At 48.1% G+C, this 15759-nt stretch overlaps 1 protein-coding gene across 2 annotated transcripts in view; it reads left to right on the top strand.

The window, feature by feature from the left end:
• The window catches only part of LOC139051574 (uncharacterized), a 464967-nt gene extending 449506 nt beyond the window's left edge, over positions 1 to 15461 (top strand). Inside the window, exons 7-8 of one of the 2 annotated variants that reach the window (XR_011509431.1) lie at positions 11721 to 12206; positions 15349 to 15444. Coding sequence is in view for 1 of the 2 variants with exons in the window: in XM_070528543.1 (XP_070384644.1) it covers positions 15349 to 15425 (77 nt within the window). In the remaining variant the exon portion in view is untranslated. Of the gene's footprint in view, positions 1 to 11720; positions 12207 to 15348 lie in introns of both variants that reach the window. The other variant, XM_070528543.1, reaches the window with a different exon arrangement.
• The last annotated feature ends 298 nt before the right edge of the window (positions 15462 to 15759 follow it).

Raw genomic sequence — 15759 nt, 5'->3', positions numbered from 1 at the left:
GCGGAAGCATTCAGGCGAAAGTTCAGGGAATTCGAGAAGACCAAGAGTGAGCCATAATCAGATTTTGCATACACCTTGGAGGGAAACCTGAAGGAATGGCTCAGAGAAGAGGCTGCACTCGGCGACGCCGAAAAGACAATGCAGTGCGTTGCTTTAGAACAATTCTACCGCCGGCTGCCAGTAAACATCAAGCATTCTGTTCAGGATAGGCCAGACGTAGACACTATCACGAGAGCGGCCAATCTCGCCGAGGAGTGCGCAACCCGCCTTGCATTCGAAGGCAACGAACCTCCTAAGAAGGAGGTGACTAAATACAGACCCGACAAGCCAGATCATTGGTCGAAGTCAAATCAGTATAAATCAAAGGAAAGGTCAGATTCAGTGAAAAGTAGTGACGAGAACAGCAAGGGAAGGGAGGAGTCACCCGAACAGAGGGCAGAAAGGCAAACGAAAAGCGCTTTCGAGGCCAAGAAACCAATAGTTTGCTACAACTGCCAGCAAACGGGGCATATCTCCATGGGATGCAAAAATCCCAAACTAGTGTTGATGTCACTAACTAGTAACGAGGAACACCTGAAATTGCTAGAACCGTACATTTGAGACCTCGTGGTAAAGGGAAAACCGTGTAGGGTGCTTCGCGACTCAGCAGCCACAATGGACGTAGTGCACCCGTCGTACGTAGAGGAAGGCCAGTTCAAGGGAGAATGTGCTTGGATAAGGCAAGCCGTGGAAACCTCCAGTGTTTGTCTCCCTGTGGCCAAGATTCGTATCGAAGGACCTTTTGGAGCACTAGACACTGAAGCTGCCGGCTCGGCACATCTCCCGCTTCCCGCGGCACATCTTGTTTTCTAACAAATCTGAGGATTTGCTACGACGCAGGCGAATCGGGTTTAGTGAAGGGATAGTGCAAGCCTTAACTCGTTCCAACGCACGGGAGCTCGCGGCCAAGGCAGTGTATGAGGGCCCGGTAGTGGAGGAAGCAGATTGGGAGGAGGATTCGTCCACCAGTACCGAACAGGACAGCACTATAGGGGATGATGCGGAAGGTGCACCAGCTAATGAAGAAGTCAGGAAAGCAGCAGAGCATGAAATGTCTCGCGAGGCAGAATGCAGGCAAAGGTTATTGAATGTAAGCCCTGCCACATTGATTGCTGAGCAGGAAAAAGATTCCACCCTGCGTAACCTAAGGCCTGACGCTAAAGAACGTGTGGCCAAACAGAACGTGAAGTTCCTCAAGAGGGCAGGCGTCCTCTATAGAAAGTACACCAGTCGAAAGGGTGTGCAATTCGACCAACTCGTGGTGCCTCATCCCTATCGTGAGCAGCTCCTGCACCTGGTTCACGGGGGCTTTTGGACAGGGCATCTGGGCGTTCGTAAAACAAAGGACCGCTTATTGCAGGAATTTTACTGGCCCGGCTGCTTTCGAGAAGTAGAAGCATTTGTAAGTAGCTGCGACACATGTCAACGCATAGGCAAGCCCGGAGATAAGGCTAAAACGCCAATGAAACTTGTTCCCATCATCACGGAGACATTTCGCAGGCTCATAATAGACACAGTGGGACCACTTCCTGCGACGCAGCCCGGCTATCGACATATTCTTACTGCACTATGCCCCGCAACGAAATTTCCCGAGGCAGTGCCTCTCAACGAACTAAGCTCGGCGGAGATCGTCAACGCGCTTTTATCTATCTTCGCGCGAGTAGGGTTTCCCGCAGAAATCCAGTCAGATGAAGGATCCGTCTTTACGAGCGCACTGACCTCAACGTTTCTGGAAAGGTGCGGTATTAAAATATTTCATAGCTCAGTGTACCATCATCATCATCATCATCATCAGCCTGGTTACGCCCACTGCAGGGCAAAGGCCTCTCCCATACTTCTCCAACAACCCCGGTCATGTACTAATTGTGGCCATGCCGTCCCTGCAAGCTTCTTAATCTCATCCGCCCATCTAACTTTCTGCCGCCCCCTGCAACGCTTCCCTTCCCTTGGGATCCAGTCCGTAACCCTTAATGACCATCGGTTATCCTCCCTCCTCATTACATACCCTGCCCATGCCCATTTCTTTTTCTTGATTTCAACTAAGATGTCATTAACTCGCGTTTGTTCCCTCACCCAATCTGCTCTTTTCTTATCCCTTAACGTTACACCTATCATTCTTCTTTCCATAGCTCGTTGCGTCGTCCTCAATTTGAGTAGAACCCTTTTCGTAAGCCTCCAGGTTTCTGCCCCGTAAGTGAGTGCTGGTAAGACGCAACTATTATACACTTTCCTCTTGAGGGATAATGGCAAGCTGCTGTTCATGATCTGAGAATGCCTGCCAAACGCACCCCAGCCCATTTTTATTCTTCTGATCATTTCTGTCTCATGATCCGGATCTGCCGTCACTACCTGCCCTAAGTAGATGTATTCCCTTACTACTTCCAGTGTCTCGCTGCCTATCGTAAACTGCTGTTCTCTTCCGAGACTGTTAAACATTACTTTAGTTTTCTGAAGATTAATTTTCAGACCCACCCTTCTGCTTTGCCTCTCCAGGTCAGTGAGCATGCATTGCAATTGCAATGCATGCATTATTGCAAGGCAATATCATCAGCGAATCGCAAGTTGCTAAGGTATTCTCCATCAACTTTTATCCCCCATTCTTCCCACTCCAGGTCTCTGAATACCTCCTGTAAACATGCGGTGAATAGCATTGGAGAGATCGTATCTCCCTGTCTGACGCCTTTCTTTATTGGGATTTTCTTGCTTTCTTTGTGGAGGACTACGGTGGCTGTCGAGCCGCTATAGATATCTTCCAGTATTTTTACACATGGCTCATCTACACCCTGATTCCGTAATGCCTCCATGACTGCTGAGGTTTCGACAGAATCAAACGCTTTCTCGTAATCAATGAAGGCTATATATAAGGGTTGGTTATATTCCGCACATTTCTCTGTCACCTGATTGATAGTGTGAATATAATCTATTGTTGAGCAGCCTTTACGGAATCCTGCCTGGTCCTTTGGTTGACAGAAGTCTAAGGTGTTCCTGATTCTATTTGCGATTACCTTAGTAAGTAGTTTGTAAGCAATGGACAGTAAGCTGATCGGTCTATAATTTTTCAAGTCTTTGGCGTCCCCTTTCTTATGGATTAGGATTATGTTAGCGTTCTTCCAAGATTCTGGTACGCTCGAGGTCATGAGGCATTGCGTATACAGGGTGGCCAGTTTCTCTAGAACAATCTGCCCACCATCCTTCAACAAATCTGCTGTTACCTGATCCTCCCCAGCTGCCTTCCCCCTTTGCATATCTCATAAGGCTTTCTTTACTTCTTCCGGCGTTACCTTTGGGATTTCGAATTCCTCTAGGCTATTTTCTCTTCCATTATCGTCGTGGGTGCCACTGGTACTGTATAAATCTCTATAGAACTCCTCAGCCACTTGAACTATCTCATCCATATTGGTTATGATATTGCCGGCTTTGTCTCTTAACGCATACATCTGATTCTTGCCAATTCCTAGTTTCTTCTTCGCTGTTTTTAGGCTTCCTCCGTTCCTGAGAGCATGTTCAATTCTATCCATATTATACTTCCTGATGTCAGCTGTCTTACGCTTGTTGATTAACTTGGAAAGTTCTGCCAGTTCTATTCTAGCTGTAGGGTTAGAGGCTTTCATACATTGGCGTTTCTTGATCAGATCTTTCGTCTCCTGTCATAGTTTACTGGTATCCTGCCTAATGGAGTTGCCACCGACTTCCATTGCACGTTCCTTAATGATGCCCACAAGATTGCCGTTCATTGCTTCAACACTAAGGTCCTCTTCGTGAGTCAAAGCCGAGTACCTGTTCTGTAGCTTGATTTGCAATTCCTCTATTTTCCCTCTTACCGCTAACTCAGTGATCGGCTTCTTATGTACCAGTTTCTTCCGTTCCTTTCTCAGGCCTAGGCTAATTCAAGTTCTTACCATCCTGTGGTCACTGCAGCGCACCTTGCCGAGCACGTCCACATCTTGTATGATGCCAGGGTTAGCGCAGAGTATGAAGTCTATTTCATTTCTAGTCTCGCCGTTCGGGCTCCTCCACGTCCACTTTCGGCTATCCCGCTTGCGGAAGAAGGTATTCATTATCCTCATATTATTCTGTTCCGCAAACTCTACTAATAACTCTCCCCTACTATTCCTAGTGCCTATGCCATATTCCCCCACTGCTTTGTCTCCAGCCTGCTTCTTGCCTACCTTGGCATTAAAGTCGCCCATTAGTATAGTGTATTTGGTTTTCACTCTACCCATCGCCGATTCGACGTCTTCATAGAAGCTTTCGACTTCCTGGTCATCATGACTGGATGTAGGGGCGTAGACCTGTACAATCTTCATTTTGTACCTCTTAATAAGTTTCACAACAAGACCTGCCACCCTCTCGGTAATGCTATAGAATTCCTGTATGTTACCAGCTATATCCTTATTAATCAGGAATCCGACTCCTAGTTCTCTTCTCTCCACTAAGCCCCGGTAGCACAGGACGTGCCGGCTTTTTAGCACTGTATATGCTTCTTTTGGCCTCCTAACTTCACTGAGCCCTATGATCTCCCATTCGCTGCCCTCCAATTCCTCCAATAGCACTGCTAGACCCGCTTCACTAGATAACGTTCTAGCGTTAAACGTTGCCAGGTTCATATTCCAATGGCGGCCTGTCCGGAGCCAGTGATTCTTAGCACCCTCTGCTGCGTCGCAGGTCCGACCGCCGCCGTGGTCAGTTGCTGCGCAGCTGCTGGGGACTGAGGGCCGGGGTTTGATTGTTGTGTTCATATAGGAGGTTGTGGCGAAGTACTGCACCAGGGTGGCCAATCCTGCTCTGGTGAGGGAGTGCGTTACCGGTTCTGGTCACCGGGATCAGGCCACACTCCAGGCCTGTTTGTGCAATTTTATCAACACGCGGATTTTGTTTTCTTTTTTTTAATCCGGTGGAAAATTGCCGGGCACCGGGATTCGAACCACGGACCTCTTGCACGCGAGGCGGGTGTTCTACCTCTACGCCACCGCTGCACCCCTCAAAAGAGCCGCGGCCATGTATCGACTACCGCAGGCTCAATTTATTCACGAAGGACCAGACTTATCCAATACCACATATCGAGGAAAGGCTTGAAAAGGTGAGCAGTGCTAATTTCATTTCTACGCTCGATTTAGTCAGAGGGTATTGGCGGCTTCCGTTCAGCGAGAGGGCAAGCAGGCTTGAAGCGTTTATTTCCCCGATGGGAACCTTTCGTCCGAAAGTCCTGAGTTTTGGATTGAAGAATGCGCCATATTGCTTCTCTAGCCTTATGGACCAGGTGCTACGAGGAACGGAGGACTTTGCACTTCCCTATCTCGATGACATAGCTATCTTTTCTTCATCATGGGCGGACCATATGCAACCCCTGCGAACCATGTTGCGTCGTCTACGAGAGGCCAACTTAACTGTTAAGGCTCCCAAATGCCAATTAGGGTGCGCGGAGGTAGCCTACCTAGGTCATGTAATAGGGCAAGGCCATCGTCGGCCTTCCAAGGTTAAACTGGCCGCAATAGACAACTTCCCGCGACCACGCACCAAGCGGGACATCAGATCATTCCTTGGCTTGGCAGGTTATTACCATAGATATCTTCCACGGTATTCCAAGATTGCGAGTCCTTTACCGGATGCTCTCAGAAAAACAGAACCACCAACGGTAAAGTGGGATGACGCAAAAGAAAAGGCTTTTAGTATGCTGAAGAACGCACTAACGAGTCAGCCAGTGTTGAACGCGCCCGACTACTCTCAGCCATTCATTCTTCAGTGTGATGCCAGTGACAGGGGTATGGGGGTGGTGCTCTGTCAAAAGAGAGATGACGAGAACGAACACCCTGTACTGTACGGCAGTAGAAAGCTTTCAGTTCGTGAAGAAGCATACAGTGCATCAGAAAAGGAATGCGCCTGCGTAGTTTGGGCGGTACAGAAGCTACCTTGCTATATCGCTGGCTTAAGAATCACCATAGAGACTGATTACTGTCCCCTCACATGGCTACATGCAGTCCATGTCTACGAAAAACGGTCGTATTTTGCGCTGGAGCTTGGCTCTTCAACAGTACACCTTCAATATTCGCTACAAGATGGGTAAGCGCAACGGCAATGCCGATGGTTTATATCGCTGCCCCTAGAGTATCAAAAGCCTCATGCTCATCCGGGTTTCCCTGGCATTTTTTTCGTTCGTTCATACGTTTTCCGAATTCATATGCTTTTCCCAAGTGACGGCGATTGTTACCTGATTTTAATAACCACGTCTTAACGCTTTCAAGAAATGGCTGTTTTTAGTGTTGAGGGGGGGGGGGGGGAGGACGCGTGTAGGGAATGTGAAAAGTGTAGCGGGTTTTCTTTCTTTTTTAAAGCCGGGTGTGTCTCGGGGGAGGGTGGCCTTGTGCTCGCTGCTTTGTGGTTGTGGGTCCGGCACTGTTCTGGGGTGCTTGCTTGCCCACGCAGGAGACGAAAAGTTGCGAGACCTGCTTACAAAACCAATTTCGCCGGACCGGACCAGGGAGAAAAGTCAGCAGAGCGCCACGAGGATGGATGACCACTCCCAGGAATCTACCTGCTACGAACTAAGGATTCGTGACCTCTACGGAGAATGCTGATACTGAAACGCCGATCCCTCGTACAGCGGCTGCTGGCCCCTACACGTCGGGATCTTCCTCCCCCGCTGGAGATGCTGTTAGGGTTGGCGTCTGACATCACGTGGCGGCAGGAATTTCACCCTACCTTCTACCAGGATTCGTCGAAATGAGGCTTGACTTCTCCTGCGATGGTTAACGTCACGCACCTTGCGCACAAAGGGCCTTCTACCACCCGACCTTCTACCACCCGACCTTCTACCACCCGGCCTTCTACCAGGATTCGTCGAAGTGAGGCTTGACTTCTCCTGCGATGGTTAACGTCACGCACCTTGCGCACAAAGGGCCTTCTACCACCCGACCTTCTACCACCCGGCCTTCTACCAGGATTCGTCGAAATGAGGCTTGACTTTTTTTGCGATGATTAACGTCACGCACCTTGCGCACAAAGGGCCTTCTACCACCCGACCTTCTACCACCCGGCCTTCTACCAGGATTCGTCTAAATGAGGCTTGACTTCTCCTGCGATGGTTAACGTCACGTACCTTGCGCACAAAGGGCCTTCTACCACCCGACCTTGTACTAGGATTCGTCGAAATGAGGCTTGACTTCTCCTGCGATGGTTAACGTCACGCACCTTGTGCACGAAGGGCCTTCTACCACCCACCCTTCTACCAGGCTTCGTCGAAATGAGGCGTGACTTTTCCTTTCCTTGCTCGGTAATGCCAGAGGAGGAGGGGCCCTCTCTCTGTGCCTGTCACGTGACATCGATGGAAGCAAGATCCCGCCCACACTTGTGGAGAGCTTATTTAGGGGCTCCGAAATGTACTTTTATATACTTCATGCTTTTCTTATTTACTTTCATCTACCTTTGAATAAACCGTGCAAGTTTCGCACTAGCAAATCGTCTCACCCTTGCTTGGTCGCCATGGTCTACCGGATGCCTGCAGCCCGCCGACAACGCCACGCTGCCCAATAAGTAACGTCGGTCGAGCTTCGATAGCCAGGCGCCGCTACTTATCGGCAGCAGTACGATACACTACCCTGGAGTACGCAACAGTGGGCAGCCAGCGGCGGAGCGTAAACAAACTCGACCGCACTCCACAATGGCGGCTTGTCTAGGGGACAAACGCATACAAAACGTGATAAGAAACCTCCTCCGTAGTGCCTAGGCAGAGTCATACATTCAAGGAGCAAAAGCCCCCAGATTTTGTCTCACGCCCACTGTTATTCGCACCTGCAAAAAAAAACCGCTGGCGATCCCTCAAATGAACGTATCGTGATCTCCATTTTGGGCGGCAGGCAGGGTGGAGGTGGCGGCTGTTTCACCCGAGTATCGGGAGATGGCGCTGGCCGTGGTCCCGATGCTAGACCAGGTTACCGGGCGAGGCGAGCCGACCGTCCCTCCTACACGGACAGCAGACGTTCTGTCGGCGAGGAAGGCCTCAATGTAGTCCAGGAGCCTGCCCACAACGTGGCTTGGCTATGGGTCCATCTGTTGGTGAAAGTGCATTGAAACTGCAGCTGGAATGTTTTTCCTAGTTGAATGGGTCCATGCGTAGTTTGTGTTGGCTGCTGAAATATTTTGTTGTACAGCTGCGCCTCACTGATCCACTGCTGTGATACAGCATCACCACAGTGTTCGCAAATATTATTCAGTACACAGTATGCCCTTATGATAAGCGGCACATTGCGTTTCGCCTTAGAAGACGCACCTATACAGCGAGATTTAAAAAGGAAGAAGAAGCATGTGCTTGGGGCTGCAATGAAGCTAGAGAAACGATGGAGCATATTTTATTAGAATGTGAAGACATCTGCCCAGCGGTAGATTTAGGCACCACTGGCTTCCTTGAAGCCATTCGGTTCAGCGGGAGGAGGGAGAAAGTAAACATGTCATCAGTAGAGAATAGTAAAAGGCGATTGGAAGATTGGTAGAAAAAAAGTAGGGAAACGACAAAAAACGGAGACGTACAAAACCAGAGTTCGCAATAGAGCTTCAGGCAATCTGGTTATGGGAATTCATTTTGGGCTTTTCTTTCCTTTTCCCTTTTTTTCTTTTTATCCTAGGTAAGTCATTAAGCAGTATAACAGCAAGAGCTTGGTGGCGCAAACCTCTACCCCATTCCAAAGGGTACGCTCATAACATCTTTTGATCCATCCATCCATGCTGCAAGTGTTCGCTGGCAGCCGTGTGTTGCTGCGAGAAGGAGAGAGCGCTCGACGGCTGCTTGCGAAGCCCGGTTGCCTCCTCGTCCCGATCTTCATCTCGTGGGCGCGTTTCTGGGAGCTGGATAGCAGCGTTGCCAGATTTGTTATTAATAGCCAAATTGCACTACTTTTGACGTTGTTTGGCGTCGGAAATTCCGCGTTGGCTACATGGCTATATATGGGGTATATTAGCCTTATGGACTTCCAAGTGCCGAGGAGCACGTCAAAAACTGACAAAATTCCGGAACGCGAGTTTGTGAAAACTCAAAGCTCATTGCTGCTACGAAGATATGTAGGAAATCTCGAAGGCTGTGCTGTTAGGCAATGTTGGTGCTGGGAGGAAGGCGTTAAGTCATGGCTGCCGTGTTTATAGGTCATTCCAGCGCGAAGTTCTTTTCTTTTTGTCGTGGTTTCGGTGCTATCTGCTGCCGGTTCACACATGTTTAAGAAAAACGGTGGGGCTGACAGCTGTCTATTATGTGTTCCATGCCGGCTGCTATTATGCTCTGCTAGTAATCGCATGCATATCGTGGTGCATCATTTTTACCCGTGGTCATTCAATGTTTATTTATTTGTTCAAAATACCTTACAGGCCCGAAGAATGGGCATTGGGTAAGGGAAGCTTCAAAAGTTTTACATTGTATATAGAGAAAAAATTATACAGAGCATAAAGCGCTTTGTTAATAATAATATTTCAATGAGGAGTGAAGTTTACACAAACCTTAATACTCTCACATAAACAAAAGAAAAATAACGGCATACAAGAAGCAACGCAGACAAGATTTTTTTAAAAGTAAGAAATGAATGTTTATGTCGGGACCGTATTTTTCTTTCTTAGCTTCAGGTACCAGAATATCGGGAAGGTCGTTCCAAAAGCGGATGACACGTGAAAGTGCAGATGAGTTGAAAGCGCCTGTTTTACCATAGATGCCCGTGAAGGAATCAGGGGTTCTACTGACCCTATGGCTTCGTTTTCCCGCAAATCACCGCTCAGTAACTTTGCGTAAAGTTTCGTAAAGTTACTCAGTAACTTGACGAAAAAATCAAGTCGCTTTCAACGAGAAATGCGACGGTTCGAGTCTTTAGTTTAGTTTTGGGTTTTACGTGCCAAAAGCACGATTTGATTATGAGGCACACCGTGGCTGGGACTGCGGATTACTTTTTGACTAAGAGGCCATCTTTAATGTGCCCCCCGATGAATGGAACACTGGCGTTTTGCATTTCGCCGCTGCCGAAAAGCAGCTGCCGCGGCCGAAATTTGATCCCGTGACGCAGAGCTTAGCGGTCCAACACCATAGCCGTTCAGACACCGCAGCGGGCACCCCAAGTCTTTATGTACACACTCGGCGAAGGAAGCGCAGTAGTCTCCACTGTCGATCAAAACAAAATGTTGTGGTCTCGTGATCTGCATGTTCGGGAGAGCACTGCATGAACACGGTCTTCGAGTGACAACATTGACAACTTTTTATGTAGAAACTTCTTCCAGCAGAGAGCAGTCAGCTGTGTAAAACACGGTAGCGGGTGATTGCTTTCCCAACGTAAGGATGATAACTCGTTGGTTTTCATACCGCATTCCTGCGACAATTTCTTTTTTTTAAGTTATGTGCGTGCAACTAATTGTGATTTTGGCCCACTTGTTATATGCACGTAGTTTGTTATCATTTATTGCATTGCATTAACTGTTTTTAGAGTGTATATACTTTGCTCACGCGTATATTCCAGCTGTGATGAGAAAAAAAATACGGTGTTCGATATGCATAATATGTCCTTGTCGTACTGTTACCTGCATATATTAATATTGTTTTGCATATATCGCAGTGGTGGTTGGGCAAAGAGTTCTTGCCAGTTTGCAAACGTATGTATAGCGTTCTACTGACTTCGTATTCTGATGTATAGTGCTTGGACTTGTTGGACAAAGGTTGTTTACTTTGTACTTCATGACAGCCATGCGCGACCACTAAAAATGATTATTCTTTTTCCTAGTGGGACTACATTTCTTTATTTTGATTTCATGTCACACTGAAAGTAAGGTATACGCACTGCCCCTCTGAAATATGACAACACGCGCACTCCATGTCTCCATTCACAGAAACCTAAGTACATGTTTTCATATTGCACAAATCTTGCCAGCGATTCACTGTTTAAATATTGCGCAGTTCAACTCTTTTCGATACCAATAGTACCTGGATTTTTGTCAGCGCCGTTCTCCAGGTGGCAATATAAACTGTAAACATTAATTCGCCTCTTCTTTTATGGGCCAGCAGGTCGTTCTGTTTGTTCCCCACTCAAGGGCGTATTACAGTCACAACTGCCACCTCTTCGCACGAGGAAAATGCAAGAAGGTTTCAAGTTTTCTCCAGAGTCCAGTATGGCTCCCAGCGGCAGCATTTACTCACTGACCGTCGAGCTGCTTTCAAGTAAAAATACAAAATTGAGAGAGAAGGACAGGGAGTGGGAGAAATGTAACATGCTCATTTTATGAATCAAGCTGAAGAAAGGCATCCCTGTTCTAAAATGTTTCCAGCTCGGGCCACCTCTTGGGTACTCGATTCTGACCAACCGAAGCAGATCCTCGAGTTTGGAGCTGGCAAGGTTGGAGCTGGCAACTCAAATTAGCTAAGAACTGGCTCAGTTAATACTAAAAACGTCATGAGTAAGCCAAAAGAAACCTGTCGGCTCATTGTAACAAAAAGTGGTTTCCACATCCACGTCTGAGTGTCAGCTCTTACTAGAATTTTTTTACGCAGGTCTTGAGGCAACTGTTGTGCTGTTTGCACACGGCGGAAGTGATTTTGGACTCGGAAATACGCGGTGAGAATTGGACACCTCCTACGCCATCTATATGACACCTCGGAACATCATTTAACGTTTTGGCTATGTTTTTCGCTATTTTTCTCTCACGTAAAATTTCGTTTTGTCTAGCTTTGGGCAACCCTGCAAGACAGATCCATCTCCTCGTCGTCGGAGGCAGGGAGCAGGGTCGCAGTGTGGGGCTCCTCCTGTACTGGGGGGTCGTCCTCGAGAGGCCCCGAAGCTACCTCGGGGGCTGCCGGCGCCGTGGTGTCTCCTGGTGCGGCCGTAGGCTGGGCAGAACCACGGGGAGAACGTCGATGGTGGCCCGTTCACTGAGCCATTCGCCCAGCGTGCGAGTGGCACGACGCTCCAAGTCCTCCCTTGCCCGGAGATCGTCGAGAGACGTGGGGCCGAGTGTCACCAGGCTCAAACTCGCGTGGCGCCGGTGGCAAACGTGCGGCCGGCGCTCTCCGGACTAAGCGCAATCCTTGTGCTGCGAAAGTCCGTTCTCGCACACGGAACGATGGCCCATAGCGGCGAAAAGCGTGGCACACGTGTTGGCTGACGAGACGAGGTCATCGGAGCAAGGAGCAGAGTGACCTCCTAGCATCACAGGTCAGACGGGACTGCAGCATTCAAGGGCCCGCGGGCCGGTGGGAGGCGCAGGCTTCTCCACCGATGGCCTATTTTGGCCAATCAGGCAGGACAACGGCATCCAATAAGGGCCAGAGTTTAGGAGGCCAAAAATGGTAGCGAAAACACTCCGCATACAAAATAAATTCGCCCATAATTAATCCAGTTTTGACGCCCGATAGAGCTGAGTGAAGAAAGGGTGCGCGACACGTGCACGTAGTGACTGTCAGGTGCGGCGGCGTCGGCCGGGCGGGAGCAACTGCCCGAGGCGCCGTCGCTGTTATTTCGCTTCCCCCGCATCGAGCAAACCACAACATTCGTGGAAAGAAAGAAAAGGGGCCCGCGGTGTACTCTTTTCGCGACAGTATGCTGCCCTCCGTGACTTTTCAGGAGCATTTTTGAGGTTTCCCCTTTGAGGGAAATAAACGCAAAGCACCTTAACAACGACGCTTAAACGCGATTGGATGAAACGCAGCAGGGGATACTTGGATCTCACGCCGTGAGAATTATTGGCTCTGCGCCTCGCCCACGTTAGGTGATCTAATGTTTCAGTGATGTTATCTTAGATTAGCGCCAAAGGCGTTAGAGTGGTCTGGCGTACTCTCACAGTGGTTGCAAAGGCGTCGAGCGTCACCGGCGGCCTTTCAGACAGTCGCATTCAGCCGAGGTTGCTAAGGCGCTGTACCTTCAAGATTTTCAGTATGTTCGATCCGGCTTCAACTACGGTCTCTACTGCTCCCAAGGGCAAATCAGTGATCCAAGCTCCAGTGCCATAAGGCCCAAGAAAGGTATAATCCGACACGACTGATTCAGCGCGAAAACCACAGGCGCGACAGACGCTGTCCTTCATAGCGATCACAAAGTGGGGCATCAGCGCCCACTGCTTCACCTGTTTTACCACGCCTGCAGCGAGCGTCCGCGCGTAAACAAACTCGAACCCACTCTGCAATGTCGGCATGCCTATAGGAACAAACACATATGCCCGAGCAAAGAAACTTGTCCCCCGTAGTGCCTAGGCAGAATCAGATATTCAAGCAGGAAAAGTCCCATAATTTTTTCTCTCGCACCCGTTCTTACTCTCGTATGCGAACAAGCATCAGGCGCCTCCTGAAATGCCGCGCCAGGCTCTACTAACTAGTAGTTGCAAAGTCGTGGCCCGGGCGGCCGCGGGTCTGCGACGGAGAGGAGTTCGCCGCACGCTGTGTTTTCGGGGCTTTATTCGCATTGACCAGAGACGGAGCTCGAAGGTCAATTCGATCCTCCTTCGTAGCATTTGGACAGCGAGTTACCGCGGTCATTGAGTGAGATGTGTTCATAACTGTTTGTGTGCATGTGACACCGTGCTTGTTAGTTAGCTTAGTATACCTATGTTTAGATGTTTATAAGGCCGATAAAACTACTATACTTACTTCTTGTAGCTGTCCAGTAATTTTTTATCGCAATCGATGCTTGCCCTTTCGGGCGAAACTGCAACTTTTTCATAGGCAAATTTGGCACAGCAAGATGTAAAATGACCCAAAACAATATTACAGAGTTTGCCATCTTGTCTCTGCGGTAAAAATTGCGCAGTTTATAGGCTCGCCACTTTGTAATAAAGCTTCTTACAAATTCTGAATAACAAAGTCGTTTTATTTTGATTTGCATGTGACAATCTTAGAGAAAGAAAAGTTTTGCCGTCATAGTAATTCGTAATTATGTAAAACGTTATCGATAAGTAAGACCGGCTGAAAGGCAGGAGAAAGGACATTTCCCATACCCAGACACAGACGAGACACAGATTTAGCGAAGATGGAGTTGTCCGTGCTGGGGCAGTGGTCTGAAAAAAACAATCTAGGTAATGAGCTATACCCTTGCACAAGACAAACACTATTTCTGGAATGAATTTCAGCGCATTTACCGAAAAATTGTGCTTTTAGTTCATCTAGGGAAATTCATTATATTTTGTTGTGGTGATTTACTTTAAAAACTTCCTAATTGTTATATTAACTGCTAAAATATTCAAGTAACAGGCTTCTTTATGATGCTTTCTGAACAGCTGTCTGTATATAGTGATCCATTTCTTACATCTAAATTACCTAGATTCATTACCTTAAGTGACCATGAGCATCTCCTATACTGGAAGAATCTGCACATGGGGACAAAACTTTGCGACAACACTTAGAGCGTGGCTCGCTAAGCGACTGCATTATCACAGTGCGCCAAAAATAGACAGAGGCCGACAGAGTAGACACTACAGGGTGGTGACTGCAACTGGTTCATTGACACGTAAAGCACTTGTAAATACGCAATTCGACGCATAAGCGACTCATAAGAAAACAAAAACAAAGCCCAGGCGATACGTGAAGGCCTTCTTCCATAGCAGTGGAAAATCTCGTGCTTGATTCGCACGAGATGTTTCGAACGCTAAATGCGCTGTTTGTGTGTGTGTGTGTGTGTGTGTGTGTGTGTGTGTGTGTGTGTGTGTGTGTGTGTGTGTGTGTGTGTGTGCGCGTGCGTGCGTGCGTGCGTGCATGCGTTCGTTCGTGCGGATGGGCGGTCTTGAATGTATGCGTGTGTGGGTGTATGCGGGAGTGCTAAACTGCACCTAATTACCTAATTTACTTCAATATATTAGCAGCTGGCCTGCTAAATGCTACAGAATGACTGGGGTACGTGTCTGTGATTATTCTGGAGTGTTGCGTTTGTATATCCCAATCTGCGCTGCTGCAGTACTTCTGCTGCAAACTTATAAGTTCTGCTATGTTGTTCACTTTTCTGGTATAGTTGCGATCAATGCTTTTTAAATCATCTGCTCTTAATCCTTCAATTCCTACTATGGTGTACGTGCCAGATGTACATATTGTAACACCCAGCTGATTTTTATAAATGAAATTCGCATACTAACACAGTCAACCAGGAATCTGAGAATCTGACTTCAGCTTTCTCCTCCAGCAAAAAAAAGTGCTTTAAAAGGAGCAGAACTTTTGCGAGCCGAAAGTAAGGATTGACTCACCCTTTTAAGCAGTTTATAAGCGTATTCATTTCATGTGTTGATGTAATGTCAAACAATTATATGGCAACATAAAAACTATGTGCCACTGCCACGTGAAAGGTTCTAACGTTTGTGTACATGTGCCATTCGCAGGAGCCAAGCTACGGGAGGACATCTACAAGGCGTTTGATAACATCTACCCCATACTAAAGAAATACCAGTCAACGTGAAATTATTCTAGCAATTCAGTTACCTTGAAATAAAACATAAGAAAAGAAATTGCCTGGGTGCTAAGTTGTGAGCTCTCGAGGCAAGCTTGTCTCTTACACGTCCCTCGACCTTCGTCATCTCCCAGTAGTACAAGAATAGGCTGGTGGGAAAATGCGCGATAAGCTGAGTGGCAGCATTTCCTTTTGTAATTGCGATATGAACCGTAAGGACGCTCCAAGCGCATTCCTGCGATAGGCGAAGCCGTCATTGTGGTGTTCTGCTTAATGTCCAAGTGCGATCGCATCCTAACGCGTCCTGCGTGCAGTACAGTGTAGGTGCAAGGGTGACCTGAGA

Source organism: Dermacentor albipictus, unplaced genomic scaffold, assembly GCF_038994185.2.
Source record: "Dermacentor albipictus isolate Rhodes 1998 colony unplaced genomic scaffold, USDA_Dalb.pri_finalv2 scaffold_12, whole genome shotgun sequence".
Classification (NCBI taxonomy): Eukaryota; Metazoa; Arthropoda; class Arachnida; order Ixodida; family Ixodidae; genus Dermacentor; species Dermacentor albipictus.
The sequence above is the reverse complement of the archived record's forward strand: the minus strand, read 5'-3'. Positions and strand labels throughout refer to the sequence as shown.